The following is a 23,674-nucleotide window of genomic DNA, read 5'->3' on the forward strand; positions in this document are numbered from 1 at the left end:
AAAAAAAAAAAAAAAAAAAAAAACAACCAAAAAGATTTGGGGAGAGCGATGGAGGAGTTTACATGGCAATGCAAATGATTTCAAATGCATAGGCCTGCTGGCTACAAGACAACAAGTGACAGGGCTGCTCTCACTACATCCTGGACCGGCTTCAAAGCCTGGATCAATGCTGGATGTCTTCCCAGTTACCAGCGAAAGGGCTGAAGCAGTATTTCTGAGTGTGGAAGATGCTGCCTCCAGAACCCTACCAGGTATTGTGCTTCCTTTTCAGTAGTGGAGGCATGAAATGCAGACATTTGTCCTTTACTTTGAAGGGGTTGTCCCAGGGTAACCCAGGCTCTGTACTGATGTGGCACTGTGTGGCCTAAACATTTCACAGACATGGCAGAGCCCAAGCCTCTGAAGCACAAGTGTCTTATCAAGGCCTCCAATGTACTTGCACTTCTTGCTCACCCAGTATGATTAACATGATATTATTGACATAGTAGATCAATTTGATGTGATGTTCTCTCTAACTTCCAAAATGTATTCTACCAGTGCAACAGCTAGTGTTTCCTGGGTCCTTGCCAAGGTGGACTCCTACATCATGGGAAAGCGCTCTCTTATCAATGAATTCTTCTTTATCTAACTGTATGCTCTACCTCCCTCAATTATGCATACTCAGGATTGTTAAAAGAAAGACTTTAGACAAATTAAATTTAACAGAGTTTAATTGAGCAAAGTATGATTTGTAAATCAGACAGCCACTTCTCCCCAACTCCGTCTCCCTCCCCTGCCAACCAGAGAGATTTATGGACAGAAAAAGGAAAGTGATGTTCAGAAAATGGAAATGAAGTACAGAAACAGATGGATTGGTTGCAGCTCAGGGTTTGCCTTATTTGAATACTCTTCAAACAGTTGGCTGCCTGTGAGTGGTGGAAGTGTGGTTTCTGTGATTGGCTGGGACTCAGCTACTTGTTACAAGAGTAGTTTACAGTCTGTTTACACATCCAGTTAGGTTACAGTTCACTATGTACAGAAAAACCTTTAGGCAGAACTTAAAATATGAGAGAAGGCAGCTTTAGGCTAAACTGAATTTAACAGGATCCCTATGTACTCTTCCAGCTTCTGACAACACATATTGTTCAGGTCCTGCAGCTCCTACAAGAATGGTCTCTTTTCTCCCTGAGCAGCTCCTCAATTATGTTGTAACTTCACCCTCATTACTGGTTTGGTGGTAAGATGAAGGGAGACGTTGAGATTCTGTGGGGAAAGAAGTTGTTTTCTTTCAAGGCAAAAATCTCTGTATTGACTTCAAAAGTAGGAAGTGTTAACCTTTAACCAGCCAGGAGAATGGACCCCTTCTGCAGGCCCAGAGAATTCAGAAGAAATCTGGGAAGTCAAAATTTACAAGGACCCCTGCCCATATGTCCTCACCCCAAATCTCAGGATCCCACTCCCTCCCAACTAGGATTGTGACTTTGACATAGACAGCTCACTAGGATTGAGAACTCTGCCTTCACTGGAGCTCTGCGACTTTTGTTTGTTTGGTTGGTTCGGTGGTTTCATTTTTTTTTTTTTTTTTTTTTTTGAATCTGTTACCCAGGCTGGAGTGCAGTGGTGTGGTCTCAGCTCACTACAACCTCCGCTTCCTGAGTTCAAGCAGTTCTCCTGCCTCAGCCTCCTCAGTAGCTGGGATTACAGGTGCCTGCCACTACACCCAGCTAATTTCTTGTATTTTTAGTAGAGACGGGGTTTCACCATGTTGGCGAGGCTGGTCTCGAACTCCTGACCTCATGATCTACCCGCCTCGGCCTCCCAAAGTGTTGGGATTACAGGCCTGAGCCACCATGCCTGGCCTTTTTTTTTTCTTTGTTTTGTTTTAAGAGATGGGGTCTCGCTATGTTGCCCAGGCTGTTCTCAAACTCCTGGCATAAGCAGTCCTCCCACTCCCATCTCAGCCTTGCAAAGTGCTGGGATTACAGGCACGAGCCTCCCCGCCTAGCCCGTTGCCTGCATTCTTAATCCCTATGCTATGTTGCCTCCATTTTGACAGGTATTTTTAAAAAGAGAGGAAAAGGAAAAGACTTACAGAAAATGCTAGAAATTGAAAATATGTGATTTTTTTTGTTTGTTTTCTTTTCAGGGAGACAGAGACTCGCCCTGTCTCCCAGACTGGAGGGCAGTGGCATGATCTCGGCTCACTGCGACCTCCGCCTCCTGGGTTCAAGCAGTTCTCCTGCCTCAGCTAACTTTTGTATTTTCAGTAGAGACGGGGGTTTCACTATATTGGCCAGGCCAGTCTCAAACTCCTGACCTCAGGTGATTTGCCGTCTTGGCCTCCCAAAATGCTGGTATTACAGGGAAAAATAGGTGATTTAAATAAGCCTCTTTCTAAGACCCATTGTCCTCCTTGGGAAAGTGAGGATAGTTCTTCCTGTGAATGTCACAGGGATATGAAGAGGATAAATATGTGCCTTTTATTAAGCATAGGTGTTTATCAAGTATTTTCTAAAGTGATAATGATAAGGCAATGCATATAAACTAGAATGTAGCTCTTAACGTGATTTTTATGATTTTCTTGTTTACATATAAAGATATGCATATAGGCCAGGTGTGGTGGCTCATGCCTGTAATCCCAGCACTTTGGGAGGCCGAGGCAGGTGGATCATTTCAGGTCAGAAGTTCAAGACCAACCTGGCCAACATGGTGAAATGCCATCTGTACTAAAAGTACAAAAATCAGCTGGGTGTAGTGGCACGTGCTTGTGACCCCAGCTACTCCAGAGTCTGAGGCAGGAGAATTGCTTGAACCTGGGAGGCGGAGGTTGCAGTGAGCCGAGATCACGCCACTGCACTCCAGCCTGGGCGACAGAGCGAGACTCCGTCTCAAAAACAACAGCAACAAAAAAAAAAACTGAATAATAATTGGATGGAATGGTTATTTAGAAGATAATTGTTTACTAGGAATATTTTTGGTGGTACTAATAAAATAATTGTATTTTATATTTTCTTTCAATTTGCACTAGGAAATGGAGCAACAATTTCTACAATTCGTTCCTCTTGTTTGGTGGGTTGTGCAATAACACAGGACCATTCAGATTCTCTTGTTCAGGCAGCTGCCATATCTTGCCTTCAGCAGCTTCACATGTTTGCACCACGACATGTCAATCTATCTAGTCTTGTTCCTAGCCTTTGTGTAAGTATAGAGCTATTTCATTCATTGATTTTTAAGTTGTATTTTATTTTACATTTAAAATATTTCTATGGGTACATAGTAGGTATATATATTTATGGGATACTTGAGGTATTTTGATACAAGCCTGCAGTGTATAATAATCACATCAGAGTGAATGTGGTATTCCTCACCTCAAGCATTTATCATTTATTTGTGTTACAAATAATCCATAGTTATTTTAAACTGTACAATTAAAATTATAGTCACCCTCTTATGATATCAAATACTAGATCTTTGTTTTTTTGAGCTTCAGTTGTCATTTTATGACTTCATAAAGTCAGAAATATCTTGATGAACTGTTTATTTTCTCGCTAAGAATATATCACATTTGGGCTGGGTGCAGTGGCTCACGCCTGTAATCCCAGCACTTTGGGGGGCTGAGGCAGGCAGATCACTAGGTCAGGAGTTCGAGACTAGCCTGGCTAATATGGTGAAACCCCATCTACACTAAAAATACAAAAATTAGCTGGGCATGGTGGCACGCACCTGTAGTCCCAGCTACTCGGGAGGCTGAGGCAGGAGAATCGGTTGAATCCAGGAGGCAGAGGATGCAGTGAACCGAGATCGCACCGCTGCACTCTAGCCTGGGTGACAGTGCAAGACTCAGTCTCAAAAAAAAAAAGAATATATCACATTTTAGTTTTCCTACTCAGAATTTTATTTCCTAAAACTTGATTGATACTTCTGAGTATCTGTTGCTATCATTATAATTGTTAATTTATTCATTCATTAAATACTTACTGATAGCCTGTTATATGTCAGGAACCATGCAACATACTGGAGATAACATTTGTGGATGAGACAAGATCAAGCCTCTGTTATAGTAAAGTTTATAGTTTACAAAGGAATATGGAAAAATATTATTTACAGATAAGTACTATAAAAGCCTGGAGGAAAGCATAAGAGAGCATATAGCAGGACACCTATCATAATCCTGACATTCAGAAAAGATTTTCATTAAAAAATGTATTTAACGCCAGGCGCGGTGGCTCACGCCTGTAATCCCAGCACTTTGGGAGGCTGAGGTGGGTGGATAACCTGAGGTCAGGAGTTCAAGACCAGCCTGGGCAACATGATCAAACCTCATCTCTACTAAAAATACAGGAATTAGCCAGGGGTGGTGGCAGGTGCCTATAATCTCAGCTACTTGGGAGGCTGAAGCAGGAGGATCACTTGAACCCAGGAGGCGGAGATTGTGGTGAGCCAAGATCACGCCATTGCACTCCAACCTGGGCAAGAAGACGAAACTCTATCTCAAAAAAAAAAAAAAAGATATTTAAGGTGTGATTTGCAGAATAAATAGGAGTTGGTTTGCAAAGGGCATGATATTGAAGTAGACAGCGTTTACTTTTAGACAGGAAGAAAAATACGTGCAAGGCCCTAAACTGGGAAGGGCTGTCAATACATACATTTAAAGAGCCAATTAGTTAGTGTGGTTAAGGCTGAGAGAAGAGGCAGATGTGGGGTCTAGAGGAAATGATGAGGCTGGACAACTAACCAGGTGACATACTGCACAGACTTTCTACATATATAAAACCTTTGGACTTGATTCTAAAAGCAGTGGGAAACCATTAGAAGGTGTTCTCTGCAGGGGAGTGACATAATCAGATTTGCACTTTTTACATTTTGTTCTTCCTGCATGATAGAGATTAGACTCTACAGGGTAAGAATTGTGGTATTCTCAGAAGAAGTTAATAGTGATTTGTCTAAGTAGTAAGTGAATGAGGAGAAATCAGTCGATTTGGGTAATATTTAGGATGAAGTATTTGTTCATTAATTGGCTCTCAGTGGGGCATAGTTGGGGAAGAGGGTTAGAAGGATATGGCCTAGGTTTTTGACTTGAGTATAGTAATGTAATTTCCTGAGATTGGCAACATTGGAGGAGGAGGGTTGGGAAGAGTGGATATCATTAATTCAGTTTTAGACATGTGGATAGTTAGTTATATGGGCCTGGAGCTCAGAAAAGAGAGGTCTGGTTAAAGAGGTAAATTTGAGAGACATAAGCATTTATATGGAAAACAGAGACATAGGAGTAGATGAGATCACCAAGGAGAGAGTCCTGATTGAGGAACCCTACTTAAAAAATTCGGAAAAGAGAAAAGGAGTCAGCAAGGAATATGTAGAAGCAGTTAAGAGAGATTAAAGAAGAAATAGAGGTTGTGTTGTTCACAGAAGCTAAATGGAGTAGAAGAGTGGTGTTTTTGGAAAAATTGACAAGCTGGTTCTAAATTTTAATAGGGAAATGCAAAGTGCTGATAAAGATCAATGAAGTTGGAAGATTTACTATACTTACTATCAAGATTTACCATAAGCTCCAATGAGAAAGACAGGGTAATATTGCAAGTATACACAAGTAGACAAACGGAACACAATGGAGTGTCCAGAATTGAATTCACACAAACACAGTCATATAACTTACAACTTTGGCACATGTTACCACTACAGTGTGGATAGGATTATCTTTTCAATAAATACAGGGACTGAAAGATACCATTGATTGTACTTTACAACTCTAATATCACAGATGTTAAAATGAAAGAGAGAAGTACACCTGAGAATAACTGCAGTGGAGTTTTTGAAAACACTTTGTAAAGTGTTTTATTTCTTTCACTTAGGCTTTGCCAGTCAACATTTGTTGAATGTATTTTCTGAGCTACAATTCTCTGTAATTGTTACTAAATTAAAATTTTATGATGTTCTCCATATATGTTTTATCACTGGATTCTTACAGCAGTTGTGTAAGATGGGTGGGTTGGATGTTGTCCCCACTGTAAAAATAAAAAGGCAGAAACTTCAAGAGACTAAGTGACTTGTTCTTCCCATTTGATATGACCATGCTTGAGCTTTCTAATTAATTATGGAGTGTTTGAAATTTCCAAAATGTCTTTATTTTCGGGAAGAAGAGTAAATAAAATCCCAGTGCTTTGGGAGCCCAAAGCGGGCAGATCACTTGAGCGCAGGAGTTTGACACTAGCCTGGGCTATAATATAGTGAGACCTTGTCTCTACAAAAAAATCAAAAACTGAGGCGAGAGGATTGCTTGAGCCCAAGAGGTTGAGGCTGTAGTAAGCTGTGATTGTGTCACTGCACACCAGCCTGCGTGACAGAGTGATACCCTGTCTTAAAAACAAAATAAGCTCAAGCCTGTAATTGAGCACTTTGGGAGGCCGAGACGGGCGGATCACGAGGTCAGGAGATCGAGACCATCCTGGCTAACACGGTGAAACCCCGTCTCTACTAAAAAAAATACAAAAAAACTAGCTGGGCAAGGTGGCGGGCGCTTATAGTCCCAGCTACTCGGGAGGCTGAGGCAGGAGAATGGCGTAAACCCGGGAGGCGGAGCTTGCAGTGAGTCGAGATCGCGCCATTGCACTCCAGCCTGGGCGACAGAGCGAGACTCTGTCTCAAAAAAAAAACCAAAAAGACAAATAACCAAACTATTTTGTTGATAAAAATCTGTCAGATTTTTTTCCTCCTCAGTTATAGTTTATTTTTATTAATGCTTGGTATAAATTTCATGGGCTATGATTTCATGCAAGTATATCTTGAGTTCCAAATGCTCTATTAATAGCCTAAAAATATACTATCTGGCATTGTGAAAGGAGGTATATTCCATACACCTGTTCTCCATCCCCATCATTTGGTCTGGGATTCTTTCTGAAAGATTACTTCCTTGCTTAAAAAGCAGCACATGGAACATAATTTAATATTTTCTTCATGAGTCAGATTTATAGTAACAATTATAATAGCTTACATTTACTGAGCAGTTACCATGTGCTAGCCAGCATTGTAAGCATTTTACTTATTTACACCGTATTCCTGTGAAGAGTTAATATTCCCACCATACATGTGGGCAAATCAAGGCACAGAGGGGCTGAGTAACTTGTGTAAGGTGTCACAGGAATAAGTGACAGAGCCAGGATTCAAACCCACTTTGGCAGCTGTGCCTGAATTCTTAACTTTTATGCCATGCTGCATCTTATACTTTTATGTTTTAGAGTGTACTATATTCGGGGACCTTGCAGATGAAAAAAAAAGTCTGTAGCAAAAGGCCCCATTTTGCAATTTTTTCAGGTGATTATGTTTGCTTGATTTGGTTTTTTCACTTTACTAAATAACCTCCTTTGCTTTCAAATGTTATGGTGTGCTCTGCCCCTTAACTTTTCATTCACTACGTCTGATCTCTATATGCTTAAAACATTTAGATGACAAAGTTGAGTAGGACCATGTGTAAAATAAGATGTGCAGAAAGTCCTTCTGGATTTTTCATGTAAGTATATTGTATGAACTTTAGAGCAAAGATCTTGGGACAGTTATTTTGGCAACTAACATATTTTTCATATATTTTATTAGTAGTAGTATTTTGTCAGAAGGCCATCATTTGACTGTATTTTAAACAAACTGAGGTTGTTAAATTAAGAGCATCTTCAGAAGTAAGATGTTAATATATATTCATTAGGGCCGAGCACGGTGGCTCATGCCTATAATCCCAGCACTTTGGGAGGCCGAGGTGGGTGGATCACGAGACCAGGAGTTCGAGACCAGCCTGGCCAACATGGTGAAACCCCATCTCTACCAAAAATGCAAAAATTAGCCAGGCGTGGTGACAGGTGCCTGTAATCCCAGCTACTCAGGAGGCTGAGGCAGGAGAATCGCTTGAAACTGGAAGGCAGAGGTTGCAGTGAGCTGAGATCACGCCACTGCACTCCAGCCTGGGCAATGAGTGAAAATCTGTCTCAAAAAATATATATGTGTGTGTGTGTGTGTATGTATGTATATATATGTGTATGTATATACATGCATATACATTCATTAGACAAATAAGGTTAAAGAATTACAGCTTTTTTAAGAGAAATTGCCTAACATTGTTATGGTTTACAGGTTCACTTATGTAGTTCCCATTTGTTACTTCGACGAGCAGCTGTGGCATGTCTTCGGCAACTGGCACAAAGAGAAGCAGCTGAAGTTTGTGAATATGCCATGAGCCTGGCAAAAAATGCAGGGGACAAAGAGAGTAGTAGTGCCAGTAAGTTATATTATTGGTCAATATTCTTTTTTGTTTAAATACTTTTACATTTCAAATAAGTACTATTTATCAAATAACATTTTTGTGTTGAAATGTGGCCAGATGTCTTATTCTTTGAAATAAAACCATTACCACTTTAAAAATTCCAATGTGGTTTTCTTGGTAATTTCGCATTTTGCTTTTAAAATTTTGCAAGTCGGGCATAGTGTCGTGTACCTGTAATCCTAGCTACTCAGGAGGCTGAGGCAGGAGGATCACTTGAGCCCAAGGGTTCAAGGTTACGACGAGCTGTGATCACACCACTGTGCTCCAGTCTGGGTGGTAGAGTAAGACCATGTCTCCTAAAGAAAGTAAGTAAATAAATAAGTAAAAAGTTGGGTGTGAATGACTGGATTTAGAAAAAAATTATTTGTAGCTTAAACTGAGTAATATTTAGTATCAGAATATTTCTGCCATTTCTTGAGGATGTTTTAGGGGCACTTGAAGGTTTCCAGTTCTGGATGGTAGTTAGCCTTTTGTGATGTAATTTTTCCTCTAAGAAGGTAAGACCAAAGTAGCCAATAAAGCTATGAAATATCAGATGTTTGGTAGCAAAAGGTTGATTTTTGCTTCCTTTAGTTCTTTCTGCTTTTTGGACGGTTTTAGGTATAGCTTAAATTCCTGGCTGGTCTTCTGATATCTGGGTGTAGGTAGTTTGGAAACTTTTTAAGAGTTTAATTGACAGAGGTATTTCCCCGATTATGAGGGAAAATTTTTACTTATAAAAGTTTTCTGATGCCTAGAATCCGCTTGGATACAAAGAAGCAAGATACAAGAATAACTTCAATTTTAGCATAGCATAAGAACTTTATTAACAGCCATACAGTATTGTAGAATATTAAAGAAGTTTATTAGGCTGGGCACGGTGGCTCATGCCTGTAATCTCAACACTTTGGGAGGCCGAGGCGGGCGGATCACGAATTTAGGATATCAAGACCATCCTGGCTAACATGGTGAAACTCCTTCTCTACTAAAATACAGAAAAATTAGCCAAGTGTGGTGGCGGGGGCCTGTAGTCCCAGCTACTCGGGAGGCTGAGGCAGGAGAATGGCGTGAACCCGAGAGGTGGAGCTTGCAGTGAGCCAAGATCGCACCACTGCACCCCAGCCTTGGTGGCAGAGCAAGACTTCATCTCAAAAAAAAAAAAAATAAAATAAGGTTATGATAAAAATCTAACAGTAGACATTATTGCTTTTTGGAGAGAAAACATCACCAAAAGTAGTTACAGACCTCTTCTGAATACATATAAATTTTCAGAACTTCTACATGTCAGTTGCCATAAACAAAATTGAGACTACTTGGAAGACTGAGACAGATCCCTTGATCCCAGGAGTTCAAGTCCAACCTGGGCAACATAGTGAGATCCTGTCTCTTAAAAAAAAAAAGAAAAGAAAAGAAAGACAGCTAAGATAGGGAAAAATATTTGCAAAATATATTTTTTATTAACTAATTTTATTTACTAATGTACTTATTTATAAAAGTGTTTAAAGCTTTTACAAATGAGTATGTTTGGAGTCCCCAAGATCACCTCCAGGTTTGATGATTTCCTGGGTGGACTCAGTGTATAGGCATTTTCCTGGCTGTGTTTATTATGACAAAAGGAAGAAAAGGTGTGTAGGATGAAGTTAGAGGAAACCAGGCACAAGCTTCCCAGAGCCCTGTCCCCATGGAGTCATACAGATTGCAACCCAGCAATGGGTTATGACAACATGCGTGTAATGTATTCTCCCAGAGAAGCTTATTAAAGACTTAATGCCCAATGTTTTTACTGGGGGCTGATCCCATAGGCATGGCCTGCCTGGCACATACCAAAAGTTCAGACTCTCAGAAGGAAAGCAAATGTTCAGCAGAAGCCACAGTTTAGGTACAGTGAACCACTTTTATCAGGGAATTAATGGGAAACCTCTAGAAACCCAATTCCCAGATGCTAGCCAAGGGCTAACCTTGCAATTAAGTCTTACTAAGGTAGTGTTAAGCCTGCAATGTTAATTTGTCTTTGCACCTTGTAAAAACCACTAGAGCACGTTTTATAAAGAAAAAATAACAAGTATCTTTAACTTCCAGTGATTTAACAATTGCATGTTATTATACTCATAAGATAGCATTTTTCTTCTATAAAACTAATCAAGATTAAAAATAATTATAACCAGTGTTGGGAAAAGTAGGAATAGATATTTCTTGTACTACAGATAGAAATGTAAAAATCACGCACATTTCCTGGAGGGTTTTTTGGCACTATGTCCTTGAAGTTTTCAAAATGTGCTTACCCTTTGACCTAGAAATTCCCTTTTAAGGAATTTGTCCTCTAATCAGTTAATTTTCTTTTAAGGAATTTGTCCTCAGTGATTAATCAATTAATTTTATCCTAATGTATTGGTTTGCGGTGTAGCCATTAACATTCATACTATAGAAATGTAATTAGTGAAATGGGAAAATATTCACTATGCACTGCTAAGTGAAAGAAAAGTCTCTGTGCCTAATCTCTTTCTAATGTTCTCTTTTCTTGGAACCTTTTCATTTAACTTTTTCTATTGTTTTAGAATTTTACTCACTATGGCTATTTTCTTCAAACCTCACTATATTCTGTATTTGGGGTGACACAACAAAAATAGTTACCTTTCAGCTCCATTCCTCTGTCTTACTCCCTTCAGGGTTCAGAGGGCTGTAGACTTCAGAGGGCATAGTAATACTCATTCTTAAAGCCACCAGTTATATACTACTGCTCTTTACAAGAATGAAAAGATTTTCCGGTGAAGCAAGAAATTTAACTAATATTTCATGACGTTACTTTTAGTGAATTTTCCCAATTTTATTTATTTTTTATTTTATATTTAAAATATTGATTGGTTGAGACAGGGTCTTGCTGCCGCTCAAGCTGGAGTGCAGTGGCATGATCATGGCTCATTGTAGCTTTGACCTCCTGGGCTCAAGTGATCCTCTTGCCTCAGCCTCCTGAGTAGCTGCGACTACAGGTATGCACTGCCATGCCTGGCTGAATTCTTAATTTTTGTAGAGCCAGGGTCTTGCTATATTACTCAAGCTGGTCTCAAACTCCTGGCCTCAAGTAATCCTCCTGCTTTGGCCTCTCGAACTGTTAGGATTACAGGTGTGAGCCATTGTGCCCAGCCATATTTGTATATGCATATAATACAGAAGTAGTAGTTAAACCTGTGCTTGTAAGTAGCTATATTACTCACGTGGTTGGGCATTGATGATTCACGATCACAGTCCCGTTGTGTTTGAAAATGAAAAATGTCTAAATAACTTCCAAATATTATGCAGTTCATCTAAAACCAAGTAATTCCCACTTTATACTTCACTATATTTTTCTATTTTGCTTGAAGTTATTAGAATTAAATATAGTATATAGCTTTAGCCTTAATTTTCATGTGTTTTGTGTTAAAACGTGTTTACTGTCAAAAGTAAGCAACATATGAAAACATGCATTACCCCACTATACAGTGACAAACACTGCTAACATTTCTGCATACATCACAGCAACCTGTCTTGTCTCCCTTTCAATTTTTTGCCTTTTATGCACATACATACAATATTTTTAACAGAATTGAAATGTGTGTATGTATTTCTGCTTTGTTTCACTTAACATTAAATTGTGAATATTTTCATGTCAGAAAATATCTTTTAGGGCAAAATCTCATTTGCCACATAGAATTATATCTTATGGATATTCTGTATAATTAACCAGTCTCATCTCATGATACATATAAGCAATTTCTCAGTTGTTAGTATTTCAACAATTAACATACTTGATTCAGATTTTCCAAAAATTATATTTTAAAAGCATTCTAGAAATACATAAAATTCAAAAATTATAAAGATATCAAAGATATAAAAATACCGAAGGTTGTATTCTAAAGAAAATGTTATTGAATATTTACATAATCTTACAGAAAGAGTTTTTAGGCATGACTTCAAATAATGACAGAAATTACAAAAATTGTTAGATTGTTCTGCATAAGAAATATAAACAAACTTGTTATAGAAGAAAACAATATAAAAAGTTAAAATACAAATGACAGAGAACAGAGAAACAAATTGAGAAAACCATTTGTAATCCTTATAACGCATGAAAAATATCAGCGATAGCTTACATATTTATTAGGGAAAAATAACAGCAATTGATAAATGGAAAAAAGAATCAGCAGGGAATTTTCAATGGCCAAGAAAAATATAAAAATGTCTTCAATTTCATTATAGAAGATAATAAAATGTAAATTAAGATAACATAAATATATTTATCCCGTGAAACTGTCAGTAAAATATTATAAGACCTAATATGAATATGAATGTCTACACTTTCAGCAAGGTTTGTGACATGACTTCTCTGTCATGCTTATGACCAATGCAGACAAATAGTCTTACGTAAATCTAAAAGTGGGTGTTAGTTTTAACTGCTAATTGTTGGACACTATTCCAGACTATTGAATTTAAATCTCTAGAGGTGAGTCTAGGGAATTTACAAGCTGCCCAGGAGACCCTTAAATGCACTGAGGTCTGCACACCTCTGGGCTAGATATCAGAAGCATGAAGGAAACTGACAAGGTAGAAGGTGATTTTCATATTATGCTGCAGTCTGTGTTCCCCAAGATATCCCAATAATCATTTTCATCAGTGACTTAGATTATGATCTAAAGATTGTCCCTTTCAAATTTTCAGGTATCACAGAGCCAGTAGAGTTAATGAATATCTTGGACTATTGCACCAAATGCAACGGATTGAGACAACTAGATCAAGATGTAATTTGATAGAAATAAATGTAAGGCCACTTTATTCCAAGTATCAAGTGCCAAAGGGACACAATACTAGAGAAAGTTTGGGCTTAGCAGCACTGATGTTGGAAAAAGTCATAGGGCTTTAGTTAGTAGTATCAGTCAACATTATGAATCAGCTACCCCAAAAGGTTAATATGATTTTAGGATGCATTAATATAAATGAAGAAACTAGAATAACAAGAAAATTGACCTTTATCTTATGCCAATCAGTCCACATCAAATGTATTCAGGTTAGGTGTCAAACTCTAGGAGGCTATTCATAAATTAACCTATATTCAGAGAAACCAACAAGTCTGAAAAAGTGACTTGAAATCATGTATATAAGGATACATTGAAACAAGAGATTTTCAGCCTGAAATAGAATAAACTAGCATTGGAAAAGGAGAAGCATAATTGGAGTATTTATTTTTTAATTTGCTTTTGCATGATTTACTGCTTTATAAAAGTCACATGGTTGTCCCTAGGTATCTGGGGGTGGGGGTGGATCGGTTCTAGGACCTTCATGAATACGAAAATCCATGGATACTCAAGTACCTGTTAGAAAATGGTGTAGTATTTGCATAAAACCTTTGCACATCCTCTTGTATACTCTAAGTCATGTTTAGATTAGTTATAATAATATAATATAAATGCTATGTAAATAGTTGCTAATACTGTATTGTTTAGGGAATAATGACGAGTAAAATAGGCCTGTATATGGTCAGTTCAAATGCAACCATCTTTTNCTGGGATTACAGGCTTGAGCCACCGCGCCCGGCCGGGAATGGTAAAATTTTAAGGCATATAAATAAAATGAGCTTTGCCATCCCGAGCCATGGAGAATGTCAGAATTCATGAATGCCCTGGTAGAGTGCAAACTCTCAAATTTCAGAAGTGCTATTAGGTATTTTTGAAAAGGTGAAAATTGTTTATTATGGAAACAATTTTTATCTCATTATTTTTTATCTTTTGTAAACTTTTTATACCGTGTATCCCCTGAATCTGATATTATAGGGAATTTACAAAGAGACCATCAGACCCAGTACCTTTGTTTCATAGTTGAAGAGACCCAGAGAAATTGAGAGGTGATAGAGTAACAGATTCCTTATCCTATAGTTTGTTGTCTCTTTATCACCCAATCATTTTTTAAATATCTGAAGACAAATTGTATGTATTAACAATATTGACATCTATGAATTGAAAATGCCTTTTAGGTTATTTCATTGTGTATAAGCAGCAGCAGAGCTCACATACATATTTTTAAAACAAACAGGCTGAGTGCGGTGACTCATGCCTGTAATCCCAGGACTTTGGGAGGCTGAGGCGGGTGGATAACTTGAGGTCAGGAGTTCGAAACCAGCCTGGCCAACATGCTAAAACCCCATCTCTACTAAAAATACAAAAAATTAGTGGACATCTTGGCACGTGCCTGTAGTCCCAGGCACTCGGAAAGCTGAGTCAGGAGAATCACTTGAACCCGGGAGGCAGAGGTAGCAGTAAGCCAAGATCACGCCACCACACTCCAGCCTGAACGACAGAGCAAGACTCTGTCTCAAAAACATACAAACTGTAAAACAGTAGTACAACATGTATAAAATGAGACTCTGAATATAAAGTATCAGCAAAGCACAATACATCATGAACACAGTGTTTTTGTTCATGTCATTATTCAGCAAATATTTACTGCATCCTATTTTTTGGTATACAGTGGGGATACAGAGAAGAAAAAAACATAGTCCATACCCTGGAAGAACTTATAGCCTAGAAGACAGAGAGACAGACTTCTAGGTCAAATGGTTGTGGCGTGTCCTAATAGTCGTATGTTAAAGTACTTTGAGAACATTAAAAAACATATAGTATTCATTTCCAATAAAGCCAGGGAAGACATCACAGAAGAGGTTATTTTGAAGTTTTAAAGGCAGAGAAAGGGTTAGAAGAGACTGATGGCATTAGTTTTCTATTGCTGCTCTAACAAATGCCCACAAACTTGGTTTAAAATCACACAAGTTTATCATCTTACAGTTCTGGAGGTCAGAAGTCTCGCTGGGGTAACATCAAGGTGTCGGCAGGGCTGTGTTCCTTTCTGGAGGCTCTAGGGGGCATCCCTTTCCTTTTCTTTCCAGCTTGTATATGCTGACTGCACTCTTTGGCTCACAGCTCCCTTTCTGTCTTTTCAAAGGCAGCGGCGTTAAATCTTTCTGTGATGCCTCTTCAGTCCTCACGTGTCTCTGACTGCAGCCAGGAAAGGTGCTCTGCTTTTAAGGACTCATGTGATTAGATTGGGTCTGCTGTGGTAATTTAGGCCAGTCTCCATGTTTTAAACTCCATAACCATAATCACATCTGCAGAGTCCCTTTTGCCCTGCAAGGTAACATAGTCACAGGTTCTAGAGATTAGGTGTGGAGATTTTGGGGTGTCAGTATTCTGCCTACCACACTGGATTATTAGAAGCGGAGGGATTCAACATGAAAAAGCTGATTGCCAAAAAATAAATAAATAAAAAGAATCAGAGGAAGTAAGAGAATTTGTAAAGCCATGGAATCGTAAGTGTGCGTACTACATTTAGCGAATAGTGAAAATCCTTAGGTAGGCCTTTCTTTCTTTGTAGATCTTAACTGTTGTTTTTCTTCCTCATTGTGTCTTGTCCTTTTTACCTTAGTGCTCAGAGGTCCTCACAGGTTTTTTCTTTATACATTGATGTTTTGCTTTTTTCAGCCTTCATTAATAATCTTAAGTCTGCTTTAATTTTTTTAATTTTCCTGTAATTTGTCTACATTTCTCCCACCTCCATTGTATCATATCCGTTTTACTCTCTAAGATTTTCTGTTTTTATACCATAGCAGCCATGATTCTTTCCATCCTATTGAGGATGCCACATGATTTTTTTTTTAAATTTTATTCTGGTTTTTATAGAAAATTGTTTCCAGAGAGTAGCCATTTCTCTGAATCTTCAGAATCTTTCTTTTCCCTGGTTGCATTTTTCTTTAATAAACTTAATTGTTTATATATTCTTGAAGGAGAAGATTCCATATTTGAAATTTTCTCTCAGTGTGGAGGTGGATTGCCTGTGTTCTTTGTTGTTCATGTATTTCCCATCTGTAGTTGGATGGTAAGCTGCTGTAACAGCTCCCACCCAGATTCCAGCGTCTGGCATATTTTGCTCTGGATCCTTTCTAATGGGATGCTTTCTAACATCACCGCCTGCCATTCTGATTCCGAACAGTCATGGCAGAGTATATGAAAAAGTATAGGCCGGGCGCGGTGGCTCAAGCCTGTAATCCCAGCACTTTGGGAGGCCGAGACGGGCGGATCACGAGGTCAGGAGATCGAGACCATCCTGGCTAATACGGTGAAACCCCGTCTCTACTAAAAAAATACAAAAAACTAGCCGGGCGCGGTGGCGGGCGCCTGTAGTCCCAGCTACTCGGGAGGCTGAGGCAGGAGAATGGCGGGAACCCGGGAGGCGGAGCTAGCAGTGAGCTGAGATCCGCCCACTGCACTCCCAGACTCCAGCCTGGGCGACAGCGCGAGACTCCGTCTCAAAAAAAAAAAAAAAAAAGAGAAGTATAGACCCCAGTAAATGTGCTCTTCAGGCTCTCCTGTATCATCTTCATACTCTTCATTTCCCTATCTCATGCTTAATTGTAGAGAATTACTACTCCCCGCATATAAATAAACCCCCTTAATTATACTTTCCAACATTTGAAGTATTTGTTCAGTCCCTTCTCATTAAACCCACCTTTTCAAGAGTTCATTTCCTGGATTTAGAAAAAGACAGAGGTCTTGCTTTGGAAGGGTAGACATAGCAGAGGCAGAGAAGCAGCACACTCTGGTCGTTTGGGGAAAGTGGCACCCTCGTTACAGAAGGCAATTGCCTAGATTTTGGTTTGGTAGATTGATATAGTCCTAGACCTTGTAGTTAGGTGATAGAGTGCAGGAGGAATTAATAGGTCTTTTTAATTTACTTTCAGGTTGGGCATAATATAAGTAGACCCATTTTTAATCTACTTCCTATTGCCTTGGGAATTTTCTCCCAATTTTGGCAATAGTTTATTATACCTCATTCTTGTTTGTTTCAATTTTTTGTTGTAGTAAATACATGTAACATAAATAATTACATCCTTAACTTTTTAAGCTTATCACATGGGCCAAAATTTGTTTAATTGACTTACAAATATATATATATATATCTTGTACAACAAGATGTTTTGAAGTATGTATACATTGTAGAATAGTTAATCTAGCAAATTAACAAATGCCCCCCAAATTACCTCACCTAGTTATCATTTTTGTGTGAGACCACTTAACATCCACCCATCTTTGCATTTTTCCAGAATATAGTGTATTGTCCATTAACTATAGTCACCATGCTATAGAGTAGATCTCTTACACTTATTCCTCCTATTTAACTGTAACTCAATATACTTTCACTGACATATCCGCATCTTACCCTTAACCACCCAACTTCTAGGTAACCACAATTCTACTCTCTATTCTGGTTAGATTAACTTTTTTAGATTCCATGTATGAGTGGAGTCATGTGGTATTTCTTGTTGTCCTGATGTATTTCACTTAACCTAATGCCTCCGGTTCATCCTGGGTTTCTCAATAATAGAACTTTATTATTTCCTTATGATTGAATAGTATTCCATTAATGTATTTATACGCATTTTCCTTTATCAATTGATAGATACTTAGGTTGGTTCCATATCTTGGTTACTGTGAATAGTCCCCTGCAGTAAACATGAGAGTACAAATACTCTTCAACCTACTTTAGTTCCAAAACCTTGGCTTTGGCCAGGCGCGGTGGCTCAGGCCTGTAACCCAGTCACTTTGGGAAGGCGTGGCGGGTGGATCACGAGGGTCAGGAGATCGAGACCATCCTGGCTAACACCAGGTGGAAACCCATCTCTACTAAAAATCAAAAAAAATCAGCCAGATGTGGTGGCGGGCGCCTGTAGTCCCAGCTACTCAGGAGGCTGAGGCAGGAGAAGGCGTGAACCTGGGAGGGCAGAGCTTGGCAGTGAGCCGAGATCCGCCATTGCATTCCCAGCCTGGGCGACAGAGCTAGACTCTGTCTCAAAAAAAAAAAAAAAAAAAAAAAAACCTTGCTTTTATTGGTGTATGTTTTTGCTTCCTTTAGGTGAGGAAGCACTGTGGGCTTCTAGCCAAATTTTTTCCCTTCCTGCTTGCCTCCCACCTGCAAAGTGTGGTGGGACTTCTGACTGAAGCAGGATATCAATTGATAGAGGCTTATTAGCCAAGGTTGAGGATTCACCTGGGAAAAAACATGGGTAACAGGAGCATCTGTGACCCATGTTTTTTCCAAATTGGGTTTTGGGAACTTCGTTATTTAAAGAAGAAAGAACAGCAGGAAGGGGAAAAAAGGGAAGGGAGAGTAAGCAGTGAGGTAAATGGTTATTATCTTCCTGTGAGGCTTTGATTAGCCTCAGTAAATGGTTTTTTTTTTTTTTTTTGGAGACAGGGTTTCACTTTGTCACCCAGGCTGGAGTGCAGTTGCATGATCTCGGCTCACTGCAGCCTTGACCTCCCAGGTTCAAGGGATCCTCCCACCTCAGCCCCCTGAGTAACTGGGACTACAGGTCCACACCACCACGCCCAGCTAATTTTTGTATGTTTTGTAGAGATGAGGTTCACCATGTTGCCCAGACTGGTCTCGAACTCTTGAGCTCAAGCTATCCACCCAACTCAGCTTCCCAAAGTGCTAGGTTTACAGGCTGAGCCGCCTCACCCTGCCTAGCCTCGGTAAATCTACATTTTACATGTGAAAAGGGGGAATACAGGAAAAAGTCAGTTATGCACTGGCCTCAGCATAGAGAGAGGGATGATTTCTCATCTTGTCTTTGTCCTATACCTGTGAAAATAATCTGGTAATTGACATTGTAAGGGTGAGATTCAACAGAACTTGGTTTTAGGGCTGGTTCTTAGTGGGGGATATGTATTTGGAAAGATGCCTTGTGAGCAATTTGTGAGAGGAGGCCATTTGGGAAGATTTTTGGCCTTCTGTCATTGTGGGAACGTGGCTTAAAATGAGGCAGTGACACACAGTTGTGAAATTACAGCTACCTGGGAGCAAAGGGAAGGCAGTATTGCAAGACTCAGTCCCCAAGCTTCACTTTCTCTTTGGCATAGGGAGTTTGGGGTCCCAAGATTCTATTTTCTTTCATAAAGTCAAAAGTATTAACTATCTGGTTCTTTACCTAAAAAGTTTGCCAAGCCTTTGTTCTTAAAGAATTAGAAACTGATTTTGGGAAAGTTACGTTAAAAGTATTTTGCATCAAATATCATTGTACATCCTATAACATCATCAACATTATTGTATATCACTATTCTTGAAAGATTGATATGGAAGTTGTGTTGAAAGAATATAGTATCTTTGCTATTTTCAAAGTCATGAAATATATGGATTGTGTTTTTTATCAAAACTTTATTTCATTTCATATTTTTATGTTATTACACTTATTTTGCAAGAGTTTTCATTTTGCATTCTATTTTATTTTAGATGACCTCTTGGTACTTCATCTCTCTGACCTCATTCGCATGGCATTCATGGCTGCAACTGATCATAGCAACCAGTTGCGAATGGCTGGGCTCCAGGCACTTGAAGACATTATCAAGAAGTTTGCGTCTGTGCCTGAGCCAGAATTTCCAGGTCATGTGATACTGGAGCAGTATCAGGCTAATGTGAGATTTTCTATTTGTTTAAAAACTTAAAATTGATCTTTTGAAAGACGACTGAAGAAGTGCAGACTTCCTGAAGGACTGCATTTGGAACTGCAATCTGTTTATTTCTGTAGAATGTGTCTCTTTATCTCCATTGTCTGTTACCTAGTTTTAGTCACCTCACAAATGAAGAAATAAGTGTCAAGCTGTTGTCACTATTTTTAAGTTGTGATAACATATTAGTGATAAAACTAGAATAGAAATTCCAGCTCAGTTTTCCAGTCTTGTGTTTAGATATTTAGCCCTGCCCTTTAAGAGATAAAAGGAACCTTCAAAAGAGTGTTGTGGATTTGCTGCCATTATTTTTATATGGCAAACTTTCATAAGCGTTTTTAGAAATAGATAGCAGTTGCCCCTTGTATAATAAAGGATAAATTAACTCTTAAGAACAACAGTTAAAAGTATTACTGAGGTCAGGCACAGTGGCTCACAACTGTAAACCTGGCACTTTGGGAGGCTGAAGCAGGTGGATCACGAGGTCAGGAGATTGAGACCATCCTGGTTAACGCGGTGAAACCCCGTCTCTACTAAAAATACAAAAAATTAGCCGGGCCTGGTGGCATATGCCTGTAGTCCCAGCTACTTGGGAGGCTGAGGCAAGAGAATCCCTTGAACCCAGGAGGCGGAGGTTGCAGTGAGCTGAGATCACGCCACTGCACTCTAGCCTGGGTGACAGAGTAAGATTCTGTGTCAAAAAAGAAAAAAAAAAAGTGTTGCTGAAAGAGTTAGATACTTTCAAAGTTTTTTGTTTTGTTTTGGAGACAGAGTCTCGCTGTGTCACCCAGGCTGGAGTGCTGTGGCGTGATCTTGGCTCACTGCAAGCTCTGCCTCCTGGGTTCATGCCATTCTCCTGCCTCAGCCTCCCGAGTAGCTGGGACTACAGGCACCCACCACCATGCCTGGCTAATTTTTTTGTTTTTTTAGTAGAAACGGGGTTTCACCATGTTAGCCAGGATGGTCTCGATCTCCTGACCTCGTGATTCACCCGCTCGGCCTCCCAAAGTGCTGGGATTACAGGTGTGAGACACCACGCCCGCCCAATTTTTTTTTTATTTCATTCAAAAGAGGGATCTGCTTGTTGCTCCTGAGATTTATACCTGTACTTATGTTATTCAAATGAGGCACAGTAAACTAATCCTAGCAGTGGGGGGTTATATGAAGGATAAAAAAATTTTGTTAACAAGGAAATAACAGTTTTTTTTTTTTTTTACTGTGATTATGGCAAAATCTTTGCTTCAGTACACTATACCTCATCTAAAAGTTGTGCTTAAATATANTTTATTTATTTTTTATTTTATATTTATTTATATATTTATTTATTTATGAAACAGTCTCACACTGTCACCCAGGCTGGAGTGCAGTGGCATGATCTCGGCTCACTGCAACCTCCACCTCCCAGGTTCAAGTGATTCTCCTGCCTCAGCCTCCCGAGTGGCTCGGATTACAGGCACCTGCCACCACACCCGGCTACTTTTTGTATTTTTAGTAGAGGCAGGGTTTCACCATCTTGACCAGGCTGGTCTTGAACTCCTGACCTTGTGATCTGCCTGCCTCAGCCCCCCAAAGTGCTGGGATTACATGTTTGAGCCACTGCACCCGACGGAGTTTCCAGGCTGGAGCGCAGTGGCACAATCTCGTCTCACTGCAACCTCCGCCTCCTAGGTTCAAGAGATTCTCCTGCCTCAGCCTCCCGAGTAGCTGGGATTACAGACACCCGCCACCACACCCAGCTAATTTTTGTATTTTTAGTAGAGACGGGGTTTCACCATGTTGGCCAGACTGATCTCGAACTCCTGACCTCAGGTGATCCACCCACCTCCGCCTTCCAAAGTGCTGAGATTACAGGTGTGAGCCACTGCGCCCGGCCTTGGATTTTGCCAATTTTTTTTTGTCCTTTTTTTTTTTTTTTTTTTTCCTTTTTTGTGGAGAACGAGGTCTTGCTGTATTACCCAGGCAGGTCTCGAACTCCTGGGCTCAAGCTATCCTCCCGCCTCTGCCTCCCTGAGAGCTGGGATTACAGGCGTGAGCCACCGCGCCCGACTAGGATTTTGCCAATTTTTAAATGAACTGTTAGGATACAGTCCACTTAGAGTTTGTGTTCTGACTTTATAAAATTTTTAAAATCTGAACTATAAGACTAAGTTTCAATTTATTCTTCTAACAAATAAAACAGTTTTTTAGTTTGTTAAATATATTTAGCTGTATATCTCTTTCCCACACTTTTTCTTATTAGAATCAAATATTTATTGAGCGTTCCCTGAGATTTGTTTACAATATCTCAGAATAATCAGTTTTACAGTTCAAGGTTTTACTCTAATTGCCAGATTAAATTATGATTCCAAAGATACATAAACTAGAGGCCATAGTTAAATTGTATATAGCTAGCTGGTTTTGTGGCTGTTGTGAATTTATATGTAAGACTTGATCTTTATCATAATTGTTACCTATAGCATACACCAAAAATCCCATACAAATTCATTTGTAAAAATTATCTTTCAGATGTCAATCCTTTTGCACCTGGGGTTAGTTCTCGAAGTGATATCCATTGCCGGCACCAAGGTGTTAATATAACAGAAACTGGTCTTGAGGGACTACTTTTTGGAATGCTAGACCGGGAGACAGATAGAAAATTGTGTTCTGATATTCATGACACTTTGGGACATATGCTTTCTTCGCTGGCAGTAGAAAAACTTTCTCATTGGCTAATGCTTTGTAAAGATGTCCTGGCAGCTTCTAGTGGTAAGTATTTAATATGTGTTCTTAAAATAATGGAAATTGTTTTACTTCTGATATATACATATAGATATATGTATAAAGATACATACATGTAAATCTGAGCTTATGTTTAAAAGTCATAACTTTTGATCTACAAATCCCTGTCAAAATGTTGAAGGTTAAATTATGTTATAAACAAATGAACTTTTTTATATTGTTGGGAAAATGTATTTCAAAATTTCTTGGAACTTCAAACTAAATTTTCATACATAAAAATCCCGAGTTACTCTAGAGTAACACATAGTATGTAAAACTATTGAAATATGTAAATGTAGTTTACATAAAAGTAATTTATGTTATCCTTTCCTTGGCTTTTGATTTTTAAAAAAAAAGTTTGCTAGTTTTGCTGTTTTCCAGAAAGTAAGAATTTAGTCTTTTTTTAAAATTAAAAAATTTTTAACAATAATAACTTTTTAAAGGATCATTTTTGCTTATGTAAGGTTATTATGATATTCCTTATTCTTGTTATAGATATGAGTACTGCAACTCTCTTAAGTAGTGGAAAAGATGAAGAATCTGAAAAGAAGGATGAGATGGATGATGATACCATGTTTACCACGTTAGGTGAAGAAGATAAATCAAAGCCTTTTGTGGCCCCTCGCTGGGCCACTCGGGTATTTGCTGCCGATTGCCTGTGTCGAATCATCAATTTGTGTGAGAATGCAGACCAGGCTCACTTTGATCTTGCCTTGGCACGTTCTGCTAAACTTCGAAACCCTACAAGTAAATTTAAAATCAGTACTTACTCTCCCCAAAGCATTTTTACAGCTTGAGATGTTTTACTGCTATGAGATATTTTACTGCTATAGATGTAGTGTGCTTTAGAATGTGCCGTTTATTTATTGTAAGTTCTCTTGCCTTTCATCTTAGTTTTCTGTCCCCTCTATGTACTCTTCATCCTATTCATCTTCTGATTCCTATTGGGAAGATAAGTTGAAGAAGGTGGTCCACAAGATAGATTGATCTGTGTGTCTGTCTCTTTAATCATTTGCCCAAAGGATAATCATGGCAGTTACTTAGATTTTCTTAGTACATTGTCCTGGATTTTAGCATTTCAGCAGAAAGGGAATGGTAAAATTTTTTTTTTTTTTTTTTTTTTTTT

The 23,674-nt window shown here is 39.0% G+C and overlaps 1 protein-coding gene across 1 annotated transcript in view; it reads left to right on the forward strand.

Annotated features, from left to right (window-relative positions):
• The window catches only part of HEATR5B (HEAT repeat containing 5B), a 118,379-nt gene that overhangs the window by 47,749 nt on the left and 46,956 nt on the right, over positions 1–23,674 (forward strand). Inside the window, 6 exon segments of the mRNA XM_017859688.1 lie at positions 2,577–2,593; positions 3,008–3,177; positions 8,098–8,242; positions 22,297–22,536; positions 23,044–23,295; positions 23,382–23,416. Coding sequence (XP_017715177.1) covers positions 2,577–2,593; positions 3,008–3,177; positions 8,098–8,242; positions 22,297–22,536; positions 23,044–23,295; positions 23,382–23,416 — 859 coding nt within the window.

The sequence above is a fragment of the Rhinopithecus bieti genome, unplaced genomic scaffold (genome assembly GCF_001698545.2).
Source record: "Rhinopithecus bieti isolate Rb0 unplaced genomic scaffold, ASM169854v2 scaffold_51154, whole genome shotgun sequence".
Classification (NCBI taxonomy): domain Eukaryota; kingdom Metazoa; phylum Chordata; class Mammalia; order Primates; family Cercopithecidae; genus Rhinopithecus; species Rhinopithecus bieti.